We start from the raw sequence: 14,211 nt of genomic DNA on the forward strand, positions 1-14,211 counted from the left end.
ATTATTTTTAAGACTTCGGAGCTAATGTAATTTGTTCTGTTGGGTTTTAGACTTGGTTGGTGCCTGTTATTCCTTCTTTCTCTCCAATTTCTCCCATTTGTAATGGAAACGTCTACCTTGTGTCTGTTCTATCATTGTACTTTGAAAGCGGATTACTTGTATTCTGGATTTCACAGGTTCATAGATGAAGAGGAATTTTGCCCCAGGATGGAATACTCCTAAAGTCTCACCCACATCTGACTTAGGGGATTTAGAAGATGAGATTTGGGACTTGGAGTTGATTTCAACACTTTGGGGATGATGTGACAGAATAAATATGTTTTGCATATGGGAAGGACATGAATTTTGGGTGGCCAAACTGTGGGATGTTATGGACTGAACTGTATCCCACAAAAACATGTGCTGTAAATCATAATCTCTATGTCAGTAGTTATAATCCCATTTGGGAATGAGCTGTCTTTGTTATATTAATTAGGCAGGATTAGCGTAGGGTGTATCTTGAGACAATCTCTTACAAAATATAAAATGAGCAGATTAAGCAAGCAGAGTTGGGAGAAGATGGAGGTCTCTGAGGAAGCAGGAAACAGAAGCTGAAGTAGCAAGGACTTTCCCTGAGAACTGACAGAAAGCCTTCCCCTATCCCCTAGAGCCAATGCCCTGAATTTGAACTTCTAGCTCCTGAGAAAATAAATATCTGTTTGTTAAAGTCATCTACTTCTGGTATTTCTGTTATAGCAATACTTGATAACTAAGACACACATGACCAAATGGGATTTATCTGAGAAATTTAAGGTTGGTTTAACACCCTAAATCAATTAATGTGATATACCACATCACTAAAAGATAAAACCACATGGTCATCTTAATACAAAGCACTTTAAAAAATACAACACTATTCATGATAAAATTTCCCAACAAACTAGGAACAGAAGGGCACTTCCCCAACCTAATAAAGGACATTTATAAAGAAAAAATACACCTAACATTATATTTAATAGTAAAACACCATATGCTTTTTCCCTAAGGTAAGGAACAAGGCAAGGGTATCTGCTCTCACCACTTTTACTCCATTATACTGAATATTCTAGACAGCCCACTCAGGCAAATGGATGGATGGATGACAAGATGGACTGATAAGTAGATGGGCAGTAGACAGATCGAGAGATAGACAGGAAATGAATGGCATCCAGATATGAAAGGAAGTGGTAAAATTCTTTATTTGCAGACGGCATGATTCTGTAAATAGAAAATCCTACAGAATCGACAACAAAAATAAACCTTGTAGAGCCAATAAACAAGTTACAAAACCAATATATAAAAAATAAATAGTATTTCCATCAATACACAGAAATGAATTGTACTTCTACAAAATGGTAATTAAAAAATCCAAAAATAAAATGAAGAAAACAATTTCATTCACAGTAGCCATCACAAAGAATAAAAAACTTGAGAAAAAGCTACACAAAGAAGGTAAAAGACTTGTACACTGAAAACTATAAAACACTGCTGAGAAAAAAAATTAAAGGACATATAAATAAATGGAGAGATACTTCATGTTCATAGATTCAAAGACTCAGTATTCTTTTTTTTTTTTATTTCGTGCTTTAAGTGAAAGTTTACAAATCAAGTCAGTCTCTCATACAAAAATTTATATATACTTTGCTATGTACTCCTAGTTGCTCTCCCCCTAATGAGAAAGCACACTCTTTCTCTCCACTTTCTATTTTTGTGTCCATTCAGCCAGCTTCTGACCCCCGAGACTCAAAATTCTTAAAATGGCAATTCTCCCCATATAGTTCTACAGATTCAACACAATCCCTATCAAAATCCCAGCTGGTTTTTTGCAGAAACTGTCAAGTTGATGCTAAAATGTATACAGAAATGCAAAAAACCCAAACAGCCAAAGGAATTGTGAAAAAAGAGCAAAGTTAGAGGACTTACACTTCCTGAAGTCAAAACTTACTGTAAAGCTATAGTCATTAAGACAGTGTGGCACTGGTGTAAAGACAGGCATATAGATCAATGGAACAGAAAAAAATGTCCAGAAATAAACTCTTGCACTGATGAGATAATTTTGAACAAAGGTGCCAAGGCAATTCAATCGGGGAAAGGATAGTCTTTTCAACAAACAGTGCTGGGACAACTGGATATCCACATGCAAAAAGATGATTTGGGCCTCTTGCATCATAAAAAAAAAAAATTCAAAGTGGATTATAGTGTAAAAGCTAACACTATAAAACTTAGGAAAAAAACACAAGAAAATCTTTGTGACCTCGGGTTAAGCAATAAATTCTTAGATATGACACCATAAGAAAAATCCATAAAGCAAAAAAAAAAAAAAAAAAAATTGATAAACTGGACTTCATCAAAGTTAAAAATTCTTGTCCTTCAAAAGACACCATTAAGAAAATGAAAAGAGAAGCTATATCATGGGAGAAAATACTTGCAAAAAACAGACTGATGTCCAGAATATAAAGATCTCTTACAACTCAAAAATAAGAAAACAACCTAATTTAAAAATAAGCAAAAGATTTAAATAGACATTTCATCAAAGATATAGAATAAGTAATAAGTAGATGAAAAGATGCTCAACATCATTAGTCATCAAGGCAATACAAATTAAAAACCCCATTTTACAGCCAGTAGAACGGCTATAATTAAAAGATCCACAAAAACCAAACTCACGGCCGTCGAGTCGATTCTGACTCAAAGCGACCGTATGCTGGTGAGGATATGAAAAAATAGGAACTCTCACACACTGCTGGTGGGAACGTAAGATGGTAAACAAATTTGGGAAATTAGTTTGGCAGTTTCTTAAAAGGTTAAGCAGACATATTAATTCATGTTACTCTACCAATGATTTTGTGCAAAAGTTCCTGCACTGAGAAAAGAAAATAAACGGCGTTCTACTATGTTACAATTAAACAAATGGTATAGATTAGTAGGACTAAATTGTGATGTAACTGTCAAGATTAAACTAAGATTTAAAAAAAATAAAAAAGCCTCTCACAGCTAAGACTGTAGTGACTGACACTCAGGGCACTAGTGAAATGGTAGGGGCGTTATGACATTTACAGAGTGCCATATGTCAGGCACTATGGTTAATCCTCCCAGTAGACAAAGAATTTGAGGCTTAAAAAGGCTGTTCTGCCTAAAATCACAAAGCTCTGACTGCCAAGGTGAAGTTTTTCACTCTTTCCTCTATTTCATAAGGCTTCTAAGGATTTCAGAGTAAGATCGGATCCAATATTTATAAACAGTATGTTTCGAAATGTTATTCTTTGACTACATCTAAATCTATGTGTAGAAACTCTCAGAGCACAATCACATTACTACACAAAGTTTTAGAAACACCTGTGTATACTAGAGGGAAACCTTTAAAAAACAACATAAGTTATTAAAAAATGATTTAGATATCTCATGTGTCTCAACTATTTTGACGCAAAATTCAGGGGAAATGTCAGCGGTACCACTGAACTGTCATCTAGGCTAACAAAACTTCCAGCTTCAGAATTCATTACTCAGCCCTACCATGAGAAAGGTTCTATATGAGATGTAAATATGTATATGCCTTTTTCTCAAGGAAAGCACAATCTTTTGACCACTCCTTAATCCAGGCCAGTGCCACGGAGATATAATATTTGTTCTCAGATCTAGCCAAGAATTTTGTGCCAAATCTTGAATAATTTGAGCTTTCTACAAGGTTTTCCTCAAGTAGTATTGCAAATTCCTGTTTTATTGGACTAATGCATAAATAAAAAGCTCAAATTTTTGATGTTTCATGCTATTAGAATTCACTTGGGGTTCGTAACATTGTAAATGCATTTTTCGGTACAAGGATATGCTGGGTTACACATATGGGAACCAGCATAATTTAGTGGGAAGTTATGCTCTTCTTCAAAGGCCCTCACTCAGGGTGCCTAAAAGAAAGTCGCCATCAACATGTGATAATTAAAAAGTAACAAAGGGATAAAAACAAAGGGGAAGAAATAAATCTGCTCAGCCAGATTACACACTGAAAATAATACTGAGTTTATACTTTACCTGCAGGTTTAAGGTCTCCTATTCGAATAATGTGTGGCCAGTGCTGGAGTGTTTTAGCAAAAAAAGGGTTGGTTACTCCTAATATGACAGAGGGCCTACATAAGAATAAGACAAAACAAAAACACAGTGAGAAAAAGATGAACGCTCCATCAGTGAAGAATGGTTTATCATTTGTTTTGAGTGAATGTTAAATAATCTTTTCACTCAATTAAAAAAAAAAAAACAGTTACCATCAAGTTGATTCTGACTCACAGCAACCCTGTAGGACAGAGTAGAACTGCTCCATAGGGCTTCCAAGGACTGGCTGGTGGATTCACACTGCAATCTTTTGGTGAGCAGCCAAACGCTTAACAATTGCACCACCACTATGTGCTAGTACCAATACATTACATTTAGCTGTGTGCCAGTACCAATAGCACCAGGCAAATAAAGATAAAAAGACATGGTTCCTCCAACTGCACACCGGCTAGAAAGAACGGTGTACATACCAAATTACAATGCCAGAAATCAGAAGACAGTAAAGGCAGTATAAAAAGTACAATAATCACAAAGGAAAACTTGCATCTACCAGGGGACTGAAGGACAGCCTCATCCAAGAGACAACATTCACGGTGAGGCATGAAAGGTAAGTTTTTTGACAAGTGAGATCGTGGTCTGTTTGTAGAAATACAAACAGTTCAGCATCCTGATGTACAAAGAAAACTACAAAACACTACTGCAAGAAATCAAAAGAGGCCTACATAAATGGAAAAATATACCATGCTCTTGGATAGGAAGACTTAACATTGTGAAAATGCTAATACTACCCAAATTGACATATCGATATAATGCAATCTTGATCCAAATCCCAACACTAATTACTAACTTTATATGGAATGGAAGGAGGCCCCAAATAAGTAAAGCAATATCAAAGAAGAAGAACAAAGTAGGCATCCTAGCTCTACCTGACCTCAGAACCTACTACACAGCTGTGGTAGTCAAAACAGCCTGGTACCAGTACGATGAAAGACACACAGACCAATGGTACAGATCTGAGAGTCCAGACATAAATCTATCCACTTATGGACAGCTGATCTTCAACAAAGGACCAAAGGCCATTAAATGGGAAGACACAGTCTATTCAACAAATGGTGCTGGTACAAATGGATATCTATCTGTAAAAAAAATGAAACAGGACCCACACCTCACACCGTACACAAAAACTAACTCAAAATGGATCAAAGACCTGAATATCAACCCTAAAACTATAAAGATCATAGAGCAAAAAACAGGAACAATGCTAGGGTCCTCATGGCATAAATAGGATACCAACCTTAATTAAAAAATGCACACACAACAGAAGATGAACTAGATAAATGGGACCTACTAAAAATGCTCACAATCATTAGCAATTAACCCAAACCAAACCTACCGCCGTCAAGTTGATTCCGACTCATGAGAGACGCAAATCAAAACTACAGTAAGATACTATCTCAACCTGACTATAATGGCATGAATCAAAAAAGCAGAAAATAACGAATGTTGGCCAGATTGTGGGAAGACTGGAACTCTTACGCATTGCTGGTGGAAATGCAAAATGGTACAACCACTATGGAAAATGGTATGGCATTTTCTCAAGAGAATCTAGAAATAGAAGTACCATATGATCCAGCAATTCCACGCCTATGCATACACCCTAAAGAAATAAGATCTGTGACATGAATAGACATATCCACACCCATGTTCACTGCAGCATCATTCACAGTAACAAAAAGGTGGAAACAACCTAAGTACTCAAAAACAGATGAATGGATTCACAAACTGTGTACATACACACAATGTAATACTACACAATGATAAAGAACAATGACGAATCTGCAAAACATTTCATAATGTGGACGAATCCGGAGGACATTATGCTGAATTAAATAAGTCAATCACAAAAGAACAAATACTGTACGAGTTTGTTATTATAAACAACAAAAGGTTTACATACCAAAAAAAAAAAAAAAAAACACATTCTTTGATGGTTATCAGGGATGGGAAGAGGAGGGATGGAAAATTACCAAATAGATAGGCAACATGTGGTAATACTGGTGCAGGGAAAGGCAATGCACAATATGAGACAAGTCAACACAACATGACCAAGGCAAGAGAGGACAACGACAAGAACACAAGCATAAAGGACAACTATGGTAACTACCATAGCATAGACAATCCTGCAACAACAGTACTAACAAACAGCAACTTGAGTGGATACATAGGTAGACACATATGCCAAGAGGTGTGGGAAGGTGTAAGGGAGCACAGCCATTGCCAGATACAAGTTTGGTGGTAGATATTTCTACATACATGACCGTAGGTGCTCCTCATTTATTAATACAGACAATAGTGCGCACAAGGGGCACAGTCAAGGAAACTTCTTAGACAATCAAACACCTTATGGGATGAAGTTCCTAGGCTCAAAGACAAAGGACCATGGGCTTCGAGGACACCTACATCAACTGACACAACATAATTCATAAAGACAATGTTCTGCATCCTAGTTTGGTGACTAGTGCTTAAGGTCTTAAAAGCTTGCAAGCACCATCTAAGATACAACTACTGGTCTCTTCCCATCTGAAGCAAAGGAGAGTGAAGAAAACCAAAGACTCATGGGAGAATTAGTCCAAACGACTAATGGACCACACGAACCACAGCCTACATGATCCCAAGACCAGAAGAACTAGATGGTACCCGGCTACCACTACCTACCACTCCAACTGGGATCACAACAGAAGGTCCTGGATAGAGTGGAAGAAAAATGTAAAACAAAAAATTAGATTCACAAAAAAGACCAGAAACTGGTCTGACAGAGACTGGAGGAACCCCCGAGACCGTGGCCCTAAGACACCCTTCTAATCTGGAACTGAAGCCATTCCTGGAGACCACCTTTTAGTCAAACAATAGACAGACCCATAAAATAAACAATAACACTCAAGAGAAACGTGTTCCTTAGAACAATCAATTATATGAATTCAAAAGGACAACATTTGCCCAAAAGCAAAGACGAGAGGGCAGAAAGGGGTAGAAAATCAGAATGAAAGGTAACAGAGAACTTGGGGTGGAAATGGGGAGAGAACTGACACATTGCAGGAAATGAAACCAAGGTCGTGAAACACTTTACGTACAGACTATCGAATGGGAATCTAATTTGCTCTGTAAACTTTCATCTAATGCACAATAAAAAACATATATAATTATAAAGAGCACCAACATTTAAGAGACTGGTAGAGAAAGTCTGCAAAGGAGACTGAGACACACAGCCAGTCAGGAGAGCGTGGTATCAAGGATTAAAATATATTCAAGGTCAAGAGCTTAACAACTGGACTAAACCAAAAGCAAAGAAGTTTCAGCCAACCGAACGTTTTGAAGGCCAGTGTAGCAGGAGCAGGGGCTTGGGGACCATGGTTTCAGGGGACATCTAGCTCAACTGGCATAATATAATCTATTAAGAATACATTCTGCATCCATTTTGGAGAGTGGCATCTGGCGTCTTAAATCCTAGCAAGTGGCCATCTAAGATGCACCAATTGGTCTCAGCCTACCTGGAGCAAAGGAGAATAAAGAACACCAAGGACACAAGGTAATTATGAGCCCAAGACACAGAAAGGGCCACATAAATCACAGGCTACATCAGCTTGAGACTAGAAAAACTAGATGGTGCCCGGCTACAACCAATGACTGCTCTGACAGGGAACACGACAGAGAACCCCTGAGGGAGCAGGACAGCAGTGGGATGCAGACCTCAGATTCTCATAAAAAAAACCAGACTTAATGGTCTGACTGAGACTAGAAGGACCCTGGAGGTCATGGTCCCTAGACCTTTGTTAGCCCAAGACAAGAACCATTGCCATAGCCAACTCTTTAGACAGGGATTGGACTGGGCTATAGGATAGAAAAGATGCTAGTGGGGAGTGAGCTTCTTGGATCAAGTAGACACATGAGACCATGTAGGCAGCTCCTGTCTGGAGGGGAGATGGGAGGGCAGAGGGGGACAGAGGCTGGCTGAATGGACACGGAAATAGAGAATGGAGAAAAGGAGTGTGCTGTCTCATTAGGGGAAGAGCAACTACAAGTATATAGCAAGGTGTATATAAATTTTTGTATGAGACTGACTTGATTGTAAACTTTCACTTAAAGCACAATAAAAATTATAAAAAAAAAAAAGAAGAAGAAGAAGAAAAGGGCATCAGCTTAAATGTTACAGGACAGGGCAGGCAGGAAAACCAGGACAAAAATTTGCCCACGGGGTCAGGCAGAGGGAAGTATCTTGATGACTTCGGCAACAACTTCAGTGCAGATGGGGAAGTCAACCTGCAGCAGACTGAGAAGGAACCAGGATACCAAGAAGTGGAGACAGTAACTGGAGATTTTGTTGTTGTTCTAGAAATTTAGTTATGACAAGAAGGTGAGCAATAGGGCAAAAGCTGAAAAGAAAAAGTAAAATTATTAGATTATAAAGGTAAGGTTACAGATTGGGAAGATTTTTCTTATTTATATGCTAAGTCAGTGAAGAGGAAGAAAAAAAAGGAAGTTACAGAAGTGAGAAGAGATAATTGATGCAGTAAGAGATTCAGAGATAAGAGAAGAAGATAGAATTGAAAGTACAGGACATGAATTAATAAGTAAAATCACTCAGAGAAAATAAGATACTGACTCTTGAAATTTGAAATTATTAGCAGTAGCTCTCCAAGCCTTCCTTTATAAAATTAATCTACCTACAAGTTCAAAATTTAAATTCAACTTTAAAATTATTTCCACAAATAATTCTACAACATTTTGGTCATAAAGGTAATACTAGATCAATGAAAGTTATTCTGTTTACTCACGGGGCTTGAGTACGAGTAGTATATTCTTTGAATTCACTGTCATGAATTGTGAAATAGGGTCGGAAATCACTGCAGTACTTTAGCGGAGAAATACAGCTGTGGAGCAGAAGAACATGTAAAACAATGGACACAACTGAAGTCCCTACTTAATGATTATAAAACATCTACATAAACAGTGTATATACAGGATAATTTATTTCAATAAATGGTAAACTTACTTTGAAAGACAAATGGAAATACATAATGTAGAATAGCACACTGAAAGAACACTGGGTTTGGGACAGGAGATAGGGTGAAATTCTGGCTCTACCATTCACTACCTATATTCCTTTGACAAGCCACTGGTAATTCACACAAATAATATTTATCAAGCGCCAATGTGTAAGTGAATGAATATGCTCGGTGTTCAGAATAACAAAAACATGGGTCTAGCCCTCACAGAGATGGAATCCCCTTTCTCAGCCACAATACGGTGGTATTAGGAGCATGACCTCCTTACTGGGTTGCTGTGATCAAATGGAATAATTGTGTGGACACATACAACAGACAGGGAAGTGCTACACCATCACCACCAGGAACCAAATATACTCACCTAACAAGTGCCAATACGGTCTCTGAAGACTCTGATGGTGACGGTGCCATGACCACAAGGGGCTCTCCCAACAGCACCAGCTCCCAAAGCATCTGACTATGAAGGAAAACTGGGCAGAAACACCTGAAAATAGAAATATTTTGTGATTTATTCAATCTTGTTTTTTAAGTTCCTATATAATCTATCTAAAGGCTTCACATTCATATACACTCTTCCCAATGTTTATGTCTTGATCTGATGTACAAATTCATTTACAATATGACAGTAATAGACATAAATCTCTTTTATCCACATTAAAATGTATCAATTTGACTATCTCAGTTTTTACAAAAGTTAATGCAATATACTGATGCAGGACAGCTGACAAACAATAAAAATACATAAAAAATTATTGTACCAAATGGTAGTCTGGTTTATCAATATTGCCTTGTTACATCTGAATTATTGTTCTATTTTGAAGGAAAAAAGAAAAATTACTTTTCCAAAAAAATGTTTATTGGATATACTTATTTTAAAAGCTGACACCTTCTATATATCATCCTGTTTCATCAAAGGAATGATGAAAACAAATCACAAGGAGTACTAACACCAAACAGCAAAACTACTTCCTGAGCAGATGTTCTCCCTTCTGAAATGCAGCGCATTTTCATAGTAGCCCTGGAATTATGGAAAGGCCTGTGAAGATCAGCATGCTAGTATATTACAAAGACTCAGCCACTGGCAATTTTTACTTATTTAGTAATTTTCTTCTGGTAGGGTCACAAATGTTTCTAGTAGATTATGGTAGAGAAAAATAAATACTTACCTTTTTACAAATATCATAACCAATTCACCCAGCAAAAAAACACACACACACACACAAAAGTGCAAAAATATGCAATGAACTTATGTAATGGGAATTAGGGAGAGTTGATTTTAACTACTCAAAACAAGAAGGCAAATGTGAAAGAAGTGCAAAAAAAAAAAAAAAAAAGTTCAAGGATAAGACAAAGGAGCTCCCTTTCCTCCTAAACAATTCAATTCTAAAACAGAACAAGGCACGCCTCTCTGCCAGAAGGAAAGGGGAACCATGTTGGCCCAGAACAGAATGTCAGAGCTCGTGCAAGTTAAGCTGGGTGTCCACATGGGGGGAGGGGTGGCCTGCTGCTGGAGCCCAAACAAGGTGAGGAGGGTGTCCGTGTGTGGGCTGGTCTGGCTTGGGGTGACAGAGCCCAGGTACTGTGAACAAGATGTCCCCCATGGAGGGGTTGCCTGGTGTACAACGTCAGAGACAGAGTGAGATAAGGAGGTTGTCCATGGGTAGGACCACCAGGAACAAGGCAGGGGAATGAAGGCATCCCCACTGAGAGGTGGCCTGAAGTGGGGTATAGGAACAGAAGTGGCAAGTAGAGTAAGGAGGCGTTGGGCTGGCATGGGGAGTCAGAGCCCAGGCAGGGCGAGAATGGCATCCATATAGAGAAGTAGCCTAGCGTGGGGTGTAGAAGCTTGAATAAGGGAGAAGGGTATCCATGTGGGGTCAACCCATCATGGGTTATCAGACCCTGAGCAGGATAAGGAGGTTGTCCATGCAGATGGGCACCTAGGTGTGGGCTGTCAGAGCCCAAGAAGGGTTAGGCAGGAATTTGCACAAGGAAGAGGGTTGCAGGAGAGAAGGGGGATTGGTTACCAACAAAGCAACTGATCAAATAAGTAAATAAATTAAGTATAATAGATGGCAGTTTCCTAGTCAAAGAAGAGACATATGAGTATGGAAAGGATGAAAACTAGAATGAACCCTGTTGTGTGGGACTGCAATTAGAGGTATTGGTGAGGTTTCACGGTTTTGAATACATATGGATGCTTTTAGTGGGTTTTTTTTTTTTTTTTTATGGATACAGACGTAAATATATATGTAAAATGTATGTGATATATATATGTGTGTGTAGGCATGCATTTATACATATACACACAAACACACACTAAGAGGGCCTAAAGGCAGTGAGATCCCAACAGCAATGAGCACACCTACTGTCCAGATCTTGGCTTCAAAATCCTACGCTCTACTAAAAAGAACCAAAGCTTTTTGGAATAATGGGCAATTCCAGGCAGAGACAGAAAAAAAAAAAAACAAGGTAAGTCTGGCACCTAAAAGAACTGAAAACGTACGTCCACACATAAAGCTTCACAACAACATTTACAGCAGCATTATTCATAATAGTCAAAAAGGGGAAACAACCAAAACATCCTTCAGCTGATGATGGATAAACAAAATGTGGTCTATCCATACAATGGAGTAATTCAGCCATAAACATTAATGAACCAATGATTCATGCTTCAGCATGGATGAACCCTGAAAATACGCTGAGTGAAAGAAAGCAGAGCAATAAGCAACATCACAATAAGTGGAGAAAAGACTGAAGTTGTCAAGGATTTCATTTTACTTGGATCCACAATCAATACCCATGGAAGCAGCAGTCCAGAAATTAAACGATGCACACCGCATTGGGCAAATTTGCTGCAAAAGATCTCTTTAGAGCATTAAAAATCAAAGATGTCACTTTAAGGACTAAGGCGCCCTGAACCAAGCCATGGTGTTTTTAATCACCTCATATGCATGTGAAAACTGGACAATGACTAAGGAAGACTCAAGAAGAAGTGATGCCTTTGAATTAGGGTCGTGGTGAAGAATACTGAATACGCCACTGACTGTAGAAGAACAAACAAATCTGTCTCAGAAGAAGCACAGCTAGAATGCTCCTTAGAGGCAGGGATGGCGGGACTTTGTCTCCCATACTCTGGACATGTTACCAGGAGGGACCAGTCCCTGGAGAATGACATCATGCTTGGTAAAGTAGAGGGTCAGCAAAAAAGAGGACAACCCTCCACAAGATGGATTCACACAGTGGATGCAACAATGGGCTCGAGCGTAACAGTAACTGTGAGGATGGTGCAGGATTGGGCAGTGTTTTGTTCTATTGTACATAGGGTCGCTATGAATAGGAACCCACTCGATGACACCTAACACAACAACAACAACGAAAAGATAAAACGTTTAGGAATGAATCTATCAGGTACATATACAAGAAAACTACACAACACTATTCCAAGAAACCAAAAAAGACCCACATAAATGGAAAAACATACCATGCTCATAGATAGGAAGACTCAACATTGTAAAAATGGCAATGCTATAATGCAATCCCAATGCAAATACCAACAGCATTCTCTAACGAGATGAAAAAACTAATCACGAACTTTATATGCAAAGGAATGAGGCCCTGGATAAGCAAAGCATTATTGAAGAAAAGAGCAAAGTAGGAAGCCTCACACTACCTGATCTCAGAACCCACTAAACAGCCACAGTAGTCAAAACGGAATCAAGAACCCAGACATAAATCCATCTACCTATGGTCAGCTGATCTTTGACAAAGGACCAAAGTCCATTAAATGGGGAACAGTCTTCTTAACAACTAGTGCTAGCAAAAACTTGATGCCCATCTGTAAAAAAAAAAGGAAACAGGACCCATACCTCACATCATACACAAAAAGTAACTCGAAATGGATCAAAGGCCTAAATATAAAGCCTAAAATGATAAAGATCACGGAAGAAAAATAGGGACAATGCTAGGAACCCTAATACATGGCATAAATAGATGAACTAACAATGCACAAACACCAGAAGATAAACTAAATAAGTGGGAGCTCCTAAAAATTAAACACTTATGCTCATCAAAAGAATAAAAAGAGAACCTACAAACTGGGAAAAAAATTTTGGCTACAACACATCTGACAAGGGTCTAATCTCTAAAATTCAACAACAAAAAGACAAATAATCCAATTAAAAATGAACAAAGGGTATGAACAGACACCTCACCAAAGAAAACATCCAGGCAGCTAACAGACACATGAGGAAATGCTCGTGATCATTAGACATTAAAGAAGTGGAAATCAAAAGTAGAATGAGATATCATCTTACCCTGTCATTACTGGCATTAATCAAAAAGACAGAAAACAACAAATGCTGGAGAGGTTGCTGGGAGATTGGAACTTTTATGCATTGCTGGTGGAATATAAAATAGTACAACTACCATGGAAAACAGTATGGTGCCTCCTTACTGAAAAAGCTAGAAATAGAAATACCATGCAATCCAGCAATCCCACTCCTATGAATATATCCTGGAAAAATAAGAGCCATCATACAAATAGACATATGCACACCCATGTTCATTGCAGCATTATTCACAACAGCAAAAAGATGGAAACAACCTAAGTTGTTTCACCATCAGCAGGTGAATGGATAAACAAATTATGGTACATACACACAATGGAATACCATCCAATGATAAAGAACAATGATGATTCCGCAAAACATTTAACAACGTGGATGAATCTGGAGGGCATTATGCTCAGTGAAATAAGTCAGTCATAGAAGGACAAATATTTTCTGAGACCACTATTATAAAAACACAAGAAAAAGTTTACATGCAGGAAAAAAAAACAATTTTTGATGGTTACAAGGGAGGAGAGGGGTGGGGAGGGGAATTTACTAACCAGACAGTAGACAAGTGTTAACTTTTGTGAAGGGAAAGACAACGCACAGTATAGGAGAAATCAGCAGAACTTGACCAAGGTGAAGTCACAGAAGCTTCCTAGACACATTCAAACACCTTGATGGACTGAGTTACCGGGGCTGAGGGCTGGGGACATGGTCTCGGGGGACTTCTATGTCAACTGGCATAACATAGT

General features: G+C 38.3%; 1 protein-coding gene across 1 annotated transcript in view; it reads right to left on the reverse strand.

Moving 5' to 3' along the window:
- The window catches only part of DENND6A (DENN domain containing 6A), a 72,081-nt gene that overhangs the window by 14,205 nt on the left and 43,665 nt on the right, over window positions 1-14,211 (reverse strand). Inside the window, exons 10-12 of the mRNA XM_049861979.1 lie at window positions 9,487-9,609; window positions 8,895-8,990; window positions 4,045-4,139 (exon numbers count right to left, since the gene is read on the reverse strand). Coding sequence (XP_049717936.1) covers window positions 4,045-4,139; window positions 8,895-8,990; window positions 9,487-9,609 — 314 coding nt within the window. The remainder of the gene's footprint in view (window positions 1-4,044; window positions 4,140-8,894; window positions 8,991-9,486; window positions 9,610-14,211) is intronic.

This window comes from Elephas maximus, chromosome 20 (assembly GCF_024166365.1).
Source record: "Elephas maximus indicus isolate mEleMax1 chromosome 20, mEleMax1 primary haplotype, whole genome shotgun sequence".
NCBI classification, from domain to species: Eukaryota; Metazoa; Chordata; class Mammalia; order Proboscidea; family Elephantidae; genus Elephas; species Elephas maximus.